Below are 19,265 nucleotides of genomic sequence, written 5' to 3'. Positions count from 1 at the left end.
AATTTTATTAAAAAACAACAGTACTAAAGACAATGGAATAGAACTGGAAGCTTAGAAATAAATCCATGTACATACCACAACCTAATCCATGATAAAGCAACTATGACTACGGACTGGGGAAAAGACAGTTGGTTTAATAAGTGGTGCCTAGAAAGTTGGAAAGTCTCACATAAAAGGATGAAGTTGGATTACTCACTGATATCATGCATAAAAATAAACTCCAGGGGATTAAATGTAGATATAAAATATGTAACAATAAACACCTAAGAGAAAACATCGGTGATATGTTCTTTAACATCAACAATAAAGGTGTTCTTAGTGGCTCAACCCTTATGACAAGAAAAGTAAAAACAGAAATAAACAATTGGGATCAGTTCAACTTAAAAAGCTTTACTCAGGAAAAGAAAGTACAGGCAGATTAAAGGCTTCCTATAGAATGAAAAAGAATATTTACCAAAATAAGTGACAAGAGGTTAGTAATACCACTGATATGTAATAAACACAATTCTACAATAAAAAATAATCAAATGAATGGGCATCATATATAGACAATTCATCAAAGAGGATATTCAGAGTCGATATAAGAAATGTTCATCATTGCTTCCAATGAGAAAGATGCATTTTATGTCACAGTGAGATACTACTATCTCACATTTGTGAGAGTGGCACATATTAAAAATGTCTCCAACAATGAGTGCAGGACAGTATGTGGAGATATAAAAACCTTATGACTCTGATGATTGGAATGTGAACTGGAGCAATCTGATTTACCTTAAAAAAATTAGAAATGGAAATAGCGCATGATCCAACAATTTCACTCTTGATCCCAAAACTATGAACTATTAATGTAAAAAATAATGGTTTCTACAGTGTTCATAGAGCATTACTTATAATAGGGCATGGAAGCAGTCCAAATGTCCAACACACAAGTGGATACGAAATATGTGCTTCAGGGCCTCCCTGGTGGCATAGGGGTTAAGTCTCAATAATAACAATACTATTATCACCATCTTTTACATAAGGAAATGGAGGAATAAAGTGAAACGATAGCCTGACTAATGTCACAGGTTAGAGAGTCAGTTAGATTGAGGTGAGATTCCTACAATCTAGGATTCCTGCTTCCAATTTTACAGTATAATTCCTCCCAAGATTACTGACCTTACATAGTTTTCCTTTTATGTTAACATTAATGAAGACTTTAATGAACTGTCCAATTAATTTGCAAGTGCTTTGGATCTCCCTTTGGCCTCGATGTCAAGTCTCAATGCTTTCACCACTTTGGCCTGAGTTTGATCCCTGGCCAGGGCACTGACCTACCTATGCCTCAGCAGACCTCTCCTGTCTCACCCACTGCTCCCCTCAGTAGTGTCTTTCATCTTTCAGTAGATCTGCCTGTTCTGCTCCCCACCATGTCTCTAGTGAATCCTCTCACCCCCTCACTACCACACCTCCCCTGCACCTCTAGCCTATATCCCAGTTCTATGCATAAATAAATAAATCTTTTAAAAATATGTAGTTTATTTACTCTCAAATAGTACTTAACCACAAAATAAGTTGAAGTGCAACATACATTAACATGACACTTGAATAAAACCAGAAGTTTGTGCTTAGACTAGTAATCACACAGCATATTTTGAAAAAAATATTTCTGGATCTTAAAGAAAGCTACAATGTCACCTAAATGTTTGTCTTTTCTACTTTCTGGAAGGATTGACTTCCCCAGATGTTCAGACAGACTACTCCAAATGTTCAAATATACCACCCAAAATGTTCATAATAAGTTTTCCCAAAATGTATAACTTTGATGTGTTCACTATTTGCAGCTAATATTAATACAAAGCTTGTGAGCTCATAAGAAACTTTTGCCATTCCTTCTTTACTTAAAATAATGAATATGGGGAATCTTACCCACAGTTAGGGTTTTTACCAGACATAAACTTTCTATAGGAAAATCTATATCACAGGGTATATATCTAATTATACAGAGATCTTCTTCACAAAACAGGTTATTCTCTCTTCATCATGTGAGTCCCTCTTGTTTCTTTGAAGCTCTAGGCCCCTATCCCACCTGTTTTATTTTGAAGCTCAGGACATTTTCCTTATTGTATTTAGAATTTCTATCTATTTAAATTCTCTATACCTGTGTAATCAAATACGTTGTTTTCTCCTACTAATTTGTGTTATGCTAAATGGATGGTTCAACCAGTCCAATAAGAAATAGAAAGGGGAAATTTCCTTTGCTGCTCAACAACCTTCAGAATGGTGAAAGCAAAACAAAGGATAAAAACGAGACAAAAATAAAAGGACATTCTTTGTCCAATAATAGATATGCTATTCATGTGTGATTTATTCAACATATTCTGTAATTAAAATTCACATTTTAATTATTTCATCATAGGTATACCAGAATAGGTTGTCTCATTTTTATTTAGCAAAAGACTGGTATTTTAGATTAGAATTGGCAGAATATTCTCTTGGCAATGTGCTTATGAATTTGAAATGTTCTGAAGAATGTTTTCTTTCTAGGATACATGAGTTGGAAGGAAGTCATAACCTAAATGTCTTCATACATTTGTGTGTGTGCATGTGTATGTTTTGTAGGTACATCAATGACTGAAACACCTGTGTTTCAGAGAGTTTTTATACAGTCTATGAAAATAAGTCATGTAATAATTTCAGTATCTTGGAAATTACTTCCAACAACCAGGAAGTATTAAAAATATACTAGAAATACTTACTTTAAAGAAGCAAGACATGTAAATTCATGAGTTTGAGGTTTCGTTATTTACTAAAGAACTTTTAATTGCAAAAAGCCTAATTAACTGGGAATATTTACAATGACCCAGAAAGTAACCCTTACAACGACCACTTGAGGTAAGTGTAATTATACTCAGATAACAGCTGACATGAAGGTTTGAATTAAATAACTTAAATTCTGTTAGGTATCTCAGGAAAGTGGGTATCCAGGTCTGTTTGAACCCAAAGTATTTTTTCTGTGCTGCATGTGACTGATTAATTTATTGCCACAGATGCATACTAACAAACAATTTGTGTGAACCTCATCACATAAACTAAGGTAAAAGAGATTAATGCAACCTCATGATAGAAATAAAAAGGAGAAACAATGCTAACAGTGTTAATAGCATGCAGTTAAGAAGCTATTGTCCACTATCTCAAACCAGTAACAGATGCCACTGTAGAGAGACAAAAGTCTCTGAGGAATGTGACTATATCGTATGAGAGATCACTATCTTATGCCATATTGAGGAGTGATAAAATATGTCATTACCACTACTTTATTTTATTACTCAAAATCCTGAAATTTTTTCTTAGCAACTACCATTCAAATAACAGACTAAAAACTACCTTCTATAATCTGGTTTGACCTTTTCTGTCAGAATTGTCTGCAATTATTTGCCAACACATAGGTTAATTTTTAACAGTTCCCCAACTGTATTAATTATTTTAAAAGATTTATTTATTTATGCATACAGAACTGGGGTACAGGCCAGAGGTGCAGTGGCAGTGAGAGGACTCACCAGACACAGAGTGGGGAGCAGAACAGGCAGATCTATGAAGCACACTGCTGAGGGGAGCAGTGGGAGGGTCAGGAGAAGTCTGCTTCGCCATGTGGGTCACCTCGGGAGGGGATCCAACTCATGCTGAAGTGGCTTTTGCTTCTTAGTACTGTGCTTTAACCTTCTGCATCACAAGGGAGGGGCCCCAACTGTATTAATTTTTAACTGTTTCACATTATCCATGCAAATACCCTATATATAAATGTCATGTGGTATTTAATCTTCTCGTTTTCTGAAGTCTCATTATCTGCTGCATTGTGATCTCACAGTCATAGACAGCTGATGCTAAGAAATGAAAATTAACTTTACATGAATTAACTTATTTAAGCACAGCACATCACTTTTTCCCATGAGGGATATATCTTCTTCAAAGATAGGATTTCCCTTTGAAACTACCTTGACTATTTTCTTGTTCGTCCTCTGACCTTGTTTTGCTCTGTTATATTAGTTATCCTATTTATCAAAAGCTATTTTTAACTCTGGAGAAACAGATTTTGTATATTCCACTAAATTATTAATAAACCCTTAATAAATCTCTGGAAAATTAAAGTTGGTCTGTATATAAGTTTAAAAAACTTCAAAAGCTTTCTGAAAAGGAATTGAGATGATTTTCCATTCATTCTTTGTAAATAACTTCAATAATGGTAGGACTTAGTTATTCATTGCTATACAATAGACGACCAGTTTAACAAAAGACATTTTTATTTCAGTTTCTAAGAGTCAGAAATCTGAGGGTGGTTGAATTAGGTTTTTCAGGCTCAGAATCTCTCAAAATTTGTAGGTAAGCTGTCAACTGGGACTGTTAAAAATCTTAATCTAAGTGTGGTTCTGCTTCAAAGCTCAATCAAGGGGCTGTGGGAAGGTCTTGGCCTGTCAGCTGGTGAACAGAGATGAGGTTCTCACATGTGAGCATGTCATATGTTGCCTAAGTGTACTCATGAGATGACATCTAACTTCTTTCACAGTGATAGATGGGGGAGACAGAGAACTATCTGAGATGGAACCAGAAGTCATTTATTACCTGATGATGGAAGTGAAATATTATCATTTCTAAAAGTCACTTAGTTCACTTCACAAAGTGGTCAGGGAGGAGGTGATTACACAAAGATATAATTGCCAAAAAGTAGATCATCCACAGCCGTTCTGGAGCCTGACAACAAGCATCAATAATAATGATGGTGATTACTACCATTTGGGAGCAATTTCTAGGTTTCAAATATTGTACTAGGCATTTTCACTCACTACAATGAGAGGGAGAATATCCATTTGCATTTTCACTATGAGGAAACTGATATTTTGGATTGTTGAATAAATAATAAAGAACATTAATGGTAACTGGCATAACAGATTCAAACTCAGGTCTATTTGTCTTCAAAGTCAATATTTTTTTCTCCTCTTCAACATTTTTTTTTAAATGATAATGACCTAAATTAAAATGAATTTTATTCCTTTATTGTTTTGGGAATTCATGTTGTTAAAGCATAGAATTAAGAGTTTTATCAAATGATCCCACTGTTAACTTTAATACATTTTCTAGGAGAAAATTACCACCTTCAAAATCTTTCACTTTTCAGAATGACTCTTACAGAAAAATTATAGAGCAGATCCAACTTGCAATATTCTGAATTGGAAACTTTGTGCTTAGAACTATAGTTCTAAGAATCCCAAGTTACTTGTCTTCCACACAGGCTGGAGAATCAGAGAATAAATGGTAAAACTGAACTAGTAGTTGTTCAATTGAACATTACTGAAGTAGTCAACAAATTCTACCTAACTTAGTAGTGTTCTAGATTCTTCCCTTTGTATCTGTGTTTTAAAGATTTATCTTACTTACTTATTTATGCATAGAAGAACTAGGGTATAGGACAGAGGTGGTGGTGGTGGGGGGGGGGTAGACGATTCTCCAAACAGAGTGGAGAGTAGAAGTGAGGAGAGGGGAAGATAGGAGTCATCTCCCTGGCCCCAGATAAAAGTCATACTGCAGTGGCTGGTGATAACTTGATAGTACTGAGACTTTAACTCCAGTGCCACCAGGAAGGCCCCCTTGTATATTTGACACAGAGCTCATGCAGATGTATTTTTAGGTTAAAAATACTCTAAAGATTTAGTAGCCAATTTTTTTCCACACAAGCAATATTAGAATTTAAAATAAAAAAGTAGCATCAATAGCAACTTAGGACTTGAATTAAAATGTGGTAAATATTATTACAAAAGTTGTACAATAATCTTACTAAGTTCTTGTCTATCATAGTTCTTAATAACAATCATATCATCAAGTAATATATTAGTTTTGTTCACTTTTTGTCATTTTTTTTTAACCTTTCTGCTCTTCATCACTTTATAGGCTCAAGTGAACTATGCCAAGAAAAAGAAACAAAGTGGATTGTAATTTCATCATCAGTATACAGAGCATTAAGCAGCTGTCTATTGCATAGAAAATGGGGTGGAACATCAAAGATAAGTCACAGCCTCTTTTGAGGCTCAAATACTTAAAAAAAATACAAGATATTACTTAGCAGAAATGTAAAACACCTTTGGAAAATGTACATACAAATGTATCATTTTAAAATATTTTATAACATATGCCTCTTACTCTGTTAAGGAAACTTCAACAACATGTTACCAGTTTTAACTAAAATACTAACCATATGCAATGGCTTTCAAAACTTTAGAGTTTTATTTGGGTCATTAAACTACCAAAGACATACAGATCTAGATTTCCAAAAGTATCTTTCTTCACACTTATACAAGTAAAGATATTTTTTTTTTTTCCTTTATATTCAATGTCTAGGGGAGTTTAAATCATCCTTAAAAGTACTCAAATTTCTCTAAATTATATACCTAGAAAACATTTTTCAAGAAACACTATTTTTACCAAGGAAAGTACTTGTGCTTCCCACAGATCTCATTTTCTGTTTCAAACACTTTTGTATGATAAAGTAGATCCATTTACTATATTTTTATTCATATTCACCTTTTGGTTTGGCACCACAGCCAAAGATATTTTTAAATTTAAATAATTTTAATCGGTACACTATTATTTTCTATATTCTGAACACATCTCAATTAATCAGGTATAATCCTTCCTAGAGTCAATATTGCTGCTTCTCTAAAGGCTTCACAGATAAACATTCTTGTATATACCTTGAGTAAATTTACATATATTATTTTCTACCAAATTGTCTGGCTAACCTTTGTTTTTCTGCCGTAGTCTATATAACACTTAGATCTGACGCCACTTATATATGTAGGTTTATTTGATGACATGGCCTACATAGCTTATTTGATTTTCTATTATTTCATATATTTATTTCTGAAAATCTACATAAATATAATTTTCCCCAATAAGCTTTTCCATCAAAAACATGAATAGCTCTCTCTGCCTTCCATAATGGATTCACTTTTTATCTCAAATCATTCCACTGATTCCTTATGCATTCTCTTCCTTTTGACTATTCTAAAGCTTTGTTATTGATCATTTAGTCTCTTACAAGTTCCTAATCAAAGTTTATTTCAGCCTAACTTAATTCTACTACATGCATTTATTCATTAAGCAAACATTTATTGAGTTATCCAATTAGGCACACAGACCTGACTTTCAATGAGCTTTAGTCTGACAGAAGAAGCTGATAAACAGAAAACTACAAATAGCTAAAATCTAAGAGGCATCAATCCATTCGATAACCATATGTTTAACATCCATAATATTGCTAGTACAGTAACTTCTGAGATCAATGGATAAAGTTCTAGTCTGTAATTGCCAGATACTTATGTAAACAAGTATATTTAAGTGTTTTGGGTGTGAACATTAACAACTTGAATAGTCAATCTCTTTATTAGTAATCCTGACTGGTATTTCATTGTGGTTTTAATTTATAGTTCTCAGATGACTAATGACGCCGCTAGCTTTCATGTGCTATTTGCATTTTTTCTTTAAAAAAAAATGTTTTTGTAAAAAGCTGCTTCAAGATTTTGCTCATTTTATAGTGGGTTGCTTCTTTCTTCTACTTGTTACAGTAAATTATATACATAAAGAACAGTGAAGGATCTAAAAATGCAAGAGGTAATAAGTTAGCCCATGACCATTTAGGCTGGAAAGAGACATGGGATACCTGATTAGACACAGGCATGAATTGTTTATTCATTTTAAATAAATATCATTGGCATCAGTATGTTTATATTAATTCCTTATATCCCAAGTCCCATGGTGGAAATGTGAACAGTTGAAGATGGATTTCTGCACATTCATTGTAATGTGTTTAAGGACAGGAGCTCCAAGTTTCAGGCTCATAAAATACGCAATAAACATAACTGCTCTTTGTTCTAGGGAAAGACATTATTATGCTAACTATACTGGACATAAAACAGGACTGCTCTTTGTTCCAGAGGGGTATATTATCTATGTCCTTCAAGATTATCAGCTATGTAGATATTGTGAAAAAAAAAATCAGGAAGGAAAAAAAAAAGTATTTTACTTGTAAGGTGTATAGAAATGCAAGAAATCTATGAAGAATTATAAAACAAAGGTATATTCTGTATATGATTTCTCAACATATAGGTATCACAAATATGTTTTAAAAAACCTTTTTTATTCATACTCTTAATGGTACTTTTTTTAAAAAATGGATACATGTTTTTTTTTTTTAAATATTTATTTATTTGTGCATACAGAACTGGGGTACAGGCCAGAGGTTCAGGGGTGGCGAGAGGCTTCACCAGAGACAGAGTGGGGAGCAGAACAGGCAGATCGAGGAAGTACACTGCTGAGGGGAGCAGCGGGCGGGTCAGGAGAGGTCTGCCACGCCATGTGGTCACCTCCCGGGCAGGCGGGAATCGAACTCATGCGGAAGCGGCTTTAGATTCTCAGTGCTGTGCTTTAACCCGCTGCGCCACCAGGGAGGGCCTGGATACATGTTTTTAATCATAATTATGTCCAATTTATGACCATGCTTCTTAGGATCTCTAAATATATTCAGCTATACATAGTTACAAAGACATTTTCCTTTGATGTATTTTTAAAACTTAATAGTTTTACCTTTCACATTAAAATGTATGATGTGAGGTTAGGTACCAACATTCCTCTTTTCTATCCAGATAGACTTCTAGTCAAACCTGCACTATTTATTAGCACATAAACTTTCCCCCATGATATTGCTATATAATGTGTCATTAGCTACATGAGTATGGATCTATTTCTCTAATTCACATATCCGTATATATCCACTTAGGTTCAAAACATTCATAAGTCCTTTAGGTTTAAAAAAAAAAAAAACACATCTTTTTATATTTAGACATTTTTCTATTCTTTTTTTCACATACCTATTTATTTTCTTTCAAAAAACTATGGAAACAGCAGAAAATATGATCAGCTTTCTATTTCTGATGTAAGGTAAAGAGAAGTTAATAAAATTCATGATTTCTATACTAATTAATGAATTAAAATACTACAAAACCATAATAATCAAAACTGCATGGTACTGGAACAAGAACAGACACACGGACCAGTGGATTTGAACAGAAATCAAACCCAGATATAAACCCACAGATTTATGGGCACCTAATATTTGACAAATGAGCAAGAATATACAATTGAGCAAAGAAAGTTTGTTCAAAAAATGGTGCTGGGAAACTTGGGAAGCTACATACAAAAAAATGAAAATAGATCACTACCTCACACAAAAACCAACTCAAAGTGGATTAAAGACCTAGACATAATAACAGAAACCATAAAGCAAAGATGGGTGAAACACTACACACTATATACCTCAGTAACATCTTTATAAAAATACAGCACCCAACGCAACGACAGTGAAGGAAAGGATAAACAGATGGGACTACATCAAGTTAAAGAGCTTCTGTACAGCAAAACAGCCTTACAAAAAAGAAGTAGACATCCCACTGATTGTGTAAAAATTTTCTCACACAGTACTAATGGTAAAGGATTGATTGATCACAAAGATATACACAAACTGATAAAACTTAACAAAAATAAACAACCTCTTCAAAAAATGAGCAGAAGAGCAAAAAAATACCCTTCTCCAAAGAGGAAATGCAGATGGCCAACAAGCATATGAAAAAAAATGTTCAAAACACTGTTATAAGGGAGATGCAAATTAAAACCATAACAGCTACACATGCCTTAATTTAACTCAAATTGTAATTTATTCAATTATGGGAATTAGGAAGATAAAATTAATCAAGTTTCCACTGTTATCATGAATAAAATTCTACTGAATTAATTTTTTGGTAAGATACTGAATATATAACTAAGTTCTTTATAATATTTTTATATACTTTTCAAAAGTCTTAATAACCTTACTGAGTGCATTTCATAACATTTTGATTAGAAAGAACTGCTGCCTACAAGAGCTTAGAAAACCAATTATTTCACACCAAAACTTTAAAAAATGAAAAGTGGATAAAATACTGTCTGCTGAAACACATTATATATTTGAAGAAAGAAAGAACTATATTCAGCATGTTACAATATGGGAAAATTAAAAGAGGACTGCACCATTTGAAAGCCATCAAAATAAAAATAAAAATGAAATTAAATATTAATACTGGCCTCTCAAATTTATCTGCTTTGATGGAACAAAAAATATGCAATAAAACACTGGAAAAATAGACCATCTATGATTTAATTGTCACGCTAATAAAGGAAGGATACTCCCCATAGATAAGTCAAATTGTTACAGGATAGCCCAGAGTGAACTGGGCTGCCTGTCTGTGGGGCCTCACCCGAGCGCTCACAATTCGGTTATACTGCAGGGACACACAAAAAGGTCAATAACAGGTTTATTTACAAAAGGGGAAAGGAATAGGAAACAACCCAGGGAAAGAGAGCAGGATACAAAGTAACTGCAATACCTTACTGCTAGGCTGACTGAACACACTGAGTCACCCGGTCAGGAGAGCTGCTTCCAGAGCAAGAGAGTGCGAGATGCAATCATGCCCTATATATCCCCCAAATGTCCCAGAATTCCTGCTAGCCTCGCCCTTGGGTCCTCGCAGTTCTCTCCCTGGTACTGCTGGGAGTTGTAGTTTCCAATCACTGAAGAAGGGGATAGTGTCCAGAAAGCTGGAGTAGGGGTGGAGATAATAAGACTCTGCAGAGTTCCTTTAGGACATCCTTCCCCTTAACAATATGAAGGTAGCCACCTCACTCTTCCTCATGATAAAAGATAATTTCTCTCTCACTTCCTGGAAATGATCAAGTGGGAATAAAGGATAAATAATCAGTATCCTCCTTATTTAAACACCTATTACAAATTAATAATAATTATTCAGTGGAATAGTTTAATAGAACAAAGGTGGGAAATAGCTAACGAACATTGACTAAACACATATGTATGAATAAACTATATAGAGATATGTGTAAATGGGTCATAGTAACCTAGTATTTATTCAAATTGGACCAGATGAAAATGTAGGGATTACCAGAGTTATACTCAGGTGAAAAGCTTTGGCTGACTTATTTTAAAACTATATAAAATATGACAAGTACATGGAGAGCAGATCAGAGACATTTACTTAAATTACCTGTATTTTATTTAGCAATTATAATAGTATATTTATTAGCATATTTGTTCTATCAGATTTTGTAATAGTTACCCTTTATTAGAAATGATGAATGTGATTTTCCTTCCCACTTTGAATTTTTAAAAAAATATTACTCAGGGCTCTCCCTGGTGGCACAACAGGTTCAAACACCACATTAGGAAGCTCCTGAAGCTACTACAGCATGAGTTCTATGCCTCACCAGGGAGCTGACCCACAAGGCATGGCAGACCTCTCCTGACCTGCCCGCTGCTCCCCTCAGCAGTGTATTTCAGTGCATCTGCCTGTTCTGCTCCCCACTCTGTTTCTGGTGAATCTTCTCGCCCACCACACCTCTGGCCTGTACCCCAGTTCTGTAAGCATAAATAAATAAATCTTTTAAAAAATATTTACTCAGAATTCATATTGCTTATATAATTAAACATGGTAAAAAACTATATCATATTTAAAGAGTTTCTAGAAATTAGGGGTTGAATATTAAATAAAAGTGTGGAATAAAAAAACCTGTAGGCAGGTCTTCCCTGGTGGCACAAAGGGTTAGGACACAAGCTAGCCGCAGCCGCTTCAATGTGAGTTCAATCCCTGGCCCGGAGGTGACCACATGGCACCGAAGACCTCTCCTGCTTACCCGCTGCTCCTCTCTGCAATGTACCTCTTCAATCTGCCTGTTCTGCTTCCCACTCTTTCTCTGGTGAATCCTCTCACCTCCCCTGCACCTCTACCTGTCCCCCAGTTCTGTATGCACAAATAAATAAACACTAAAAAAACATCCTGTAGACATCTTAGGAACATTATACTTCAATTACTGGCTAACATGAGCAGAAAATTGGATGGTAAGAGATAGCTGTCTACAGCCTAGGTTTCTCTCTTAACAGGTGTTTTATTTTATTTTAATGATTTATTTATTTGTGCATACAGAGCTGGGTACAGGTCAGAGGTGCAGGGGCGGTGAGGGAATTCACCAGAGACAGAGTGGGGAGCAGAATAGGCAGATCGACAAAGTGCACTGCTGAGGGGAGCGGCTGGCGGGTCAGAAGTCTGCAGCGCCATGTGGTCACTTTCAGGAGGGCTGGGTTCGAACTCATGCTGAAGTGGCTTTAGCTTCCTAGTGTGCTTTAACCCGCTGTGCCAGCAGGGCGGGCCGGCAGGTGTTTTTTTTTTTCATTCTAGAATACTATAAATACTTCTCTTTTAAGAAATTTACCTTTCCCTAGTTGGTATTAATCATTTATATTGCCTCAAGCTTTACATCATGAAGATCTTTAACTCAACTAGTTTTATTCAAAGAATGTGTGAATTTAGGATGTAGAATTTGACTAGGTCATATTTAATGATTATGTTAGTCAGGATTCTAAGAGAATAAACATATATAAACAAACAAGATTTGACAAATCCAACAGTAAGTAACTATAACAAAGTAAAAATCAAAATCTTCAGGCAACTATAGATCAGAGACACTCTGTAGGGGAGGAGAGGCGGAGAAAGGGTGTACTGGTGTTAGTCCTGAAGCCCCAGGACCCAGGAGCTCTGTCTGAGAGGAGGAAAAGATGCGTTATGACTCAAGAAGAAAGACATAATTTGCTCCCCCTTTGTCTTTTGTCCTATTAGGCCCTCAATAGATTGTTAATGCCCTTATACCCACAATGGAAAGTTAAGTTCTTCTTTATACAATCTATTTATTCAATTGGGAATATTTTCTGGGACACCTCAGAGACACATCCAAAAACAATATTTACCACCAAGTTGGGCATCCTTTAGCTCAGTCAAGTGAACACATACAATTAACCATTAGAAGAACGTAACAGAGTTAAGGTTTGATGTCTCTAGTGAAGTTTTTATCATCATTGCTCTCTGCCTGGTTTTTAGGTAGATGATTACAACAGCCCTGATCACCTTCTTTCTGACAACAAAGTCAATGCAATGCATTTGTTATGCTAATAAAATTGCAACTACAAGATAAAATGTCTCTAGATATTTTCCTGTCATAGTTTGATATATGATTTTTAAAAAATATTTATGTATACAGAACTGGGGTACAAGCCAGAGGTGCAAGGGCGGTAAGAGGATTCACGAGACAGACTGAGGAGCAGAACAGACAGATTGACTAAGTATACTGCTGAAGGGAGCAGCCGGGGAGACAGCAGAAATCTGCTGTGCCATGTGGGTCACCTCCCTGGTGGGGGGGTCGAACTCCTGCTCAAGCAGCTGCTGCTAGTTTCATAGTGCTGTGCTTTAACCCTTTGTGCAACCAGGGAGGGCCACATACATGATTTTTATACATAACCTTTTTTGCTTGGAGATTATCATTTTGAAATCCTATTACTCTGGTAGTTACTTATCTAAATAGAAAGGATCTTTGTGATAAGTTTATGATTACATTGATAGTGCCATTCAAATGATGTACTGAATCCAAAGAACCAATATGATAATGCTCCTCAAAATGAATCATAACATTTTGCTAGAGTCAAATTATCCAACTCTCATTGAGGCAATGTATACTTTTCAAAACTACATCACAGCAACATTTTCTATTTACATTTTTTATGCACAGGTTTTGCTTATGTACTACATGAAAGAAAACAAACTCTTGAAAAATAAAATGGCATTTTTATTAAGGTGACATATTGTGTCTATTTATTTATTTTAATATACCGATTGTGTAATTTACATAATGGACTGTAACTCAAGTTTTCAAAAGGTATCATGACTATAAGCAAATTGATAGCAAAGTGGATAACAATGAATTAAGGGTTAGTGGCAGTTTAAGACATTGTTTATCTCTTTTGAGGTAGACAGAATTCAAATTGCCTTCATTAGCTGAGCAATATGCTGTGGAAAATGAGCTGGGTACTTATGAAGAGACTCTTTCATTTGCGTGTTGCTAAATTATCAAGCTGCTCTGTTCTCTAGGTGCTTAAGATCAGTGAATTTGAGAGCAAAAATTTTCAGGTAAGTAAGTGGGGGTATTGAAGCACTAGAATTCCAAAAAAAGGAAACATTTATTAATGAAGACGTCAGAATTGTGCCTTATAATACAAAAAGACAATTTTATATACAGTTAGAATTTAGGATGTTCAAATGCATTCATTCTCCCCACATTCACCAGTATAAGCAAAGCTAGAGGCTGTTCTTTTGTTAAAAGATCAATACTTCGGCCCTCCCTGGTGGCGCAGCGGGTTAAAGCACAGCACTGAGAATCTAAAGACGCTTCCGCATGAGTTCGATTCCCGCCTGCCCCGGAGGAGACCACATGGCGTGGCAGACCTCTCCTGACCCGCCCGCTGCTCCCCTCAGCAGTGTACTTCGTTGATCTGCCTGTTCTGTTCTCCGCTCTGTCTCTGGTGAAGCCTCTCACCGCCCCTGAGCCTCTGGCCTGTACCCCAGTTCTGTATGCACAAATAAATAAATCTTAAAAAAAAAAAAAAGATCAATACTTCAGCATGACACTGCCCTGGCTGCCCTGCTGTTGCTAGTTAAAAGTTTGACTTTCAATTAAGTAGTAAATCTTTATGGTATTACATCTTCAACAGCCAGTTAACATCTCCTTAATCCCTGCAATTCTGAAACTATTATTTTTCCGTATTATTTCTTTCAAGCTATTGCAAAAGGAAAACTATTATTTGAGTAAAGAAATATTTTTGTTCAAATGAAACACTAAATATTTCATGATTGTGGCTTTAATAGTGTGCCTACATGCAAAAAAAATGATACTTCCACAGAGTAAATTAAGAGTCATTCTAATGTATTAATACATGATCTGAATCAAAGCTCCACTGACTTGGTTATACACTCATACGTTCTCTTCCTAAATACTTTTCTACACATACATGCCTTGGAAAATTTCTTAAATACATATTCATTTATAAAAATGATCACACACAAATCACATTCTCATTTCCTATGTCATCAAATGCCCCTATAGACTTTTTCTTAAAACATTTATTTTCAAAAAGTATTGTTCAATACCTTAAAAAATAACTAATATAAAAAGATACATGTAAAGGAAATGTGTGGTTTTCTTGAGGATTTTAATATTTTAAGGGAAAATTCTGGTTGTTTGCTAGGCACCATCTCCTTCAAATGGGATTTCAAAGAAATTTTAAATTTATGAGGCCACAAAATCAAATTAACAGATCTTCCAAGCGACAGATAAAGAAGACTTGACACTGAGGTTAGTTATTGGGATAAAATATAATTTTCTCTGTTTCAAATTTTAAAAGGAAATGTTTTCCAGAAAGCAAGTGCAGTTTTGTCAGTTAGCAAAAGCCTAAGGATACAAGTGCTACTTTTCTCAATCATTTAGACTGCAAATATTCCTTCCATTATTTAAAGTAAAGTAACAATTGACTTGAAGAATCCTGAAATACTTCATTAGAATGCTTGTTAGATTTTGACAAAAATAAACATTTTATTTTAAATGAATTATTTATCAAACTGGTATAGGCCAAAGATCATTTCTTTATATTTTATTATTCAATGTACAGGTATAGAATTGTTACATATTTAAATAAAACTACTTGTATTTACAATCCCCCCAACCCCTGCAATACAGAATAGAATGAAAAAATGCATGGGTCACATTAGAGGCTTATTGGGCTCATGATCAGTTAGTCAGGAATTGAAAGTAGGTCTGCCTGACACCAAAGTTTTTGATTTTCAGTTCCATTCTAGTAAAATCTCCCAATGTATCTGGATTTGCCTCCAAATAAGTTCTTAAAAATAAAATCAAAATTTAATATTATAGTTAATACATTGATTAACAACTATTCAAAAATCATTTGCTCATTATAGATATCTTATTTTAGATAGCATGGGCAGTTATTTATTATATTTTCATTCTTGGAATATTGATGTTATCCTAAATTTAATTCAACCTAATTCATTCTATCTGTAATGTCCTTGAACCCAGTGTGTTCTGAAAATTCAGGCTATTACATTAATCCACCTACCTAAACCTTCTAATGAACTAACAAAGCTTAATTTGATGTCTGGGCTTTAACCCATCAAGGAGGAATTAAGAGTTTTACCAGCTGATTAGTTGCCTTTAAAACAAGGCATGCTGGTATTTTCAACAACATTCTTCAACAGTGAGAAAGAATTTAAGTCTAGAATGTATGCATGGGCTAGATAGCTGTTTAGGACTTTGTAACTTAAATATCTCAGCATCCCTGAATGTATTTTAAATATAAATATGGGTTGTTGTTTAGGAAGAAACACATGTCTCATATCAAGTGATTATTCTCTTAGCTATTGAGTTTTTTTTATTTTTTGCATTATTTCTGCATTTCAGAATCTTTATAAGGATTAGAAAATTGATGTGTTGGAACAGATTTTCAAGAAAGTGGTTTATACTAATAAACAAAGATATATTGCAAACTCAGTAAGCTATGTAGTTCTATCAGATTGGGAAACTGCAAATAAATAAAAGCAACATGAGAAGGGGCAATATCTTACAAACAAGAAAGGTGATAATAGAAAATAACACAGCAAAGATACAGTAGAAGCCACACCATAAATGTCAGCCAGGATTAAGTTTCAAATGGAAAATACTGAAGTAAAGTATAGAAAAATAGTAGAATTTGTCCCATACTGACTATGGAATATCTTAAATGACATTTCATTGAAAATAAAATTCACTAGCATATTTATAGAATATAGCAATCAAGTTCTAATCTCTAATCAAAAGACCACATGAAAAACTATTATTATCTAATTTCTCATACAATTTCTTATTGATACCTTAAGTTCAGAAAGTATGAAACTACTTGACATTCCAAAAATAAAAAGAGAATTATTGACTATAAACAAAACTATGCACTCACCATCATGATTAGGATTTCCTAGTGTCCATGGCTCATCAGAGTCAAAATGAGTATCTCCCCCAATTCCTGGTCCAGGGAAATAGGCATGTGCCAAAAATCCTCCCTCTCCATCAAAGGGAGAACTGTCTCCATGAAAACCAGATGCAAAAATGATGGTTATATCCACATCCCGTTTTCCATTTTCTAATTCACTGTAGGGAACTTCTTCAAATGTCAGAGGAGTTACATTCTGCCACACATCAAAGGCACGGCGAATAGCTTTACGGGTTTCAGGATCTCCTACTTTTGGAGTTACGTTCTTTATACTGAAATTTAGAGAGAAAAATAATCAGCATGACTTTGCTAAATATAATCTGGTTCTTTGTAGAATTTGATCAGTTGAGTAAGATATTAGAAAAATAATATTAGTTAGGAAATAACTTAATTCCTTATGTCTCTATAGATAAATCACACTATGCCAGGGTTATTTAATTCTCAGCAGTGTATTATTCATTTAATAAGGCTATAAATGAGATCTTCTCTACAGAATGGGCAACAGAGAAGTAATTAGATCAATTAATCATTTTGCCTCCTTGTCGACAAAGGAAGGTGCTTTGTCAAATGATCAAACAGGCACAGCAGTTTTGAACCAAACTAAAAATTTCGAATTCCTTCCGGTTATAATTAATATTAGTGGTACACCATTGTTTGCAGACATATGGTTTCCAAACAGTGCTTTTATGTCCTTATCTATTAAAAAAAAATTCAGTAGGCATAAAATTATTTCTTAGAATTTTGAAGAAAAGCTCACTTAGCTATAATTTCTGAAGTTCTAGTTATCTCTTACTATGTACTTCTTTCTAGTTAAAATAAGTAATATGAGCAAGTAACCTTTTAATACTAAGATTTAACAATTATGAATTTCAGGAAAAATTCTAATGTTTTTCACTTTTTGAGTTTATGCTAAAAACAGATGGATAAAATTATAATTTCTCAATTATTTAACACTAATAAGATATTTACTTTTCAGCTCTTTTTCTTTATTTACCTAAGTAAAACACAAATGAAACACATACATAGAGAGATATTTTATGTTGATGGGTAGGAGTTCATACCATCTTAGTTAAAAGCAATGAGTAAGTTCCATGGAAATAATAAATAATGCTTCAGACCACTTCAACCAAAAACCTTACATCTGTGAGTTCATGAGCTATATTAAGGAGCTATCTTACTACATATAAGATTATATATTATTCAAGTGAATATTTACTGTGGGGCAATAATAAAAAAGAGTTGGAAGTTAAACAATTTTTTTTTAAAGATTTATTTATTTATGCATACAGAACTGGGGTACAGGCCAGAGATGCGGAGGGTGAGAGGATTCACCAGAGACAGAGTGGGGAGCAGAATAGGCAGATCGCCCAAGTACACTGCTGAGGGGAGCAGCGGGCAGGTCAGGAGAGGTCTGCCTTCATGTGGATCTCCTCCGGGCAGGCGGGTATCGAACTCATGAGGAAGTGGCTTAAGCTTCTTAGTGCAGTGCCTCAATCGCTGTGCCACCAGGGAGGGCCCGGAAGTTAAACAACTTTATGGTGTCTCTACTGCGTGTCATAAAATATATATAGAATTCTAAATTGTTTTTGTCACTTTAAGGCTATTTAGCAGCATGGAAAAATATTTAAGATGAAATTTCCAGTGGAAAAATAATACAAATATTATATTTTTATCTCAAATTTAGTATGTCAAGATAATTACAAATGCTACAGACAAATTATTCTAAAATTATAATAATGGCATTAATTGAACATCTATTGTACTTCACAGTTGCTTATTTAACTCCTTAAATAATCCAATGAAATATTCAAACATATTTTAGGTTGACATTTAGAGGAAATTTAGTGTTGAAACTGATTGTTCAACCCAAACATCTGACACAAAAATTCATTATCAGGAGAGTTAAAACACCTGAAATTTAAGTTTTATTTGCATAGTGGAAAATCCATTTTTGAGTAGTTCTAGTGTATTGTCAGTAATTCAGACTATTATCATCTCTTTCTGCAATTGGACCTGAAACTTCCAGACTTTTCTTTCAATACTTGACTTTATATTTTAATTTTGTTTCACCTCCTACAAAAGCAAACAGAGAAAACACACACACACACACACACACACACACACACACATATATATATTTAATTAGTAATATTGTTTTACAATACTGTGCATGACTCAGGGGAATATATAAAAAGCTATTAAGTTGTATGTCCTGTCCTCCTTCAAAACTTCAATCTTCAATAATCCTCTACCATTGATGACTGGATCTCTT

At 34.4% G+C, this 19,265-nt stretch overlaps 1 protein-coding gene across 1 annotated transcript in view; it reads right to left on the bottom strand.

Moving 5' to 3' along the window:
* The window catches only part of MMP16 (matrix metallopeptidase 16 (membrane-inserted)), a 223,935-nt gene that overhangs the window by 74,478 nt on the left and 130,192 nt on the right, over positions 1-19,265 (bottom strand). The window contains exon 4 of the mRNA XM_004679749.2: positions 16,961-17,265. Within this exon, the coding sequence (XP_004679806.1) occupies positions 16,961-17,265 (305 nt within the window). The remainder of the gene's footprint in view (positions 1-16,960; positions 17,266-19,265) is intronic.

The sequence above is a fragment of the Condylura cristata genome, unplaced genomic scaffold, assembly GCF_000260355.1.
Source record: "Condylura cristata isolate star-nosed mole 26May11 unplaced genomic scaffold, ConCri1.0 scaffold00009, whole genome shotgun sequence".
Classification (NCBI taxonomy): Eukaryota; Metazoa; Chordata; class Mammalia; order Eulipotyphla; family Talpidae; genus Condylura; species Condylura cristata.
Note: the sequence above shows the minus strand (reverse complement) of the source record. Positions and strands in the feature narration are given on the sequence as shown.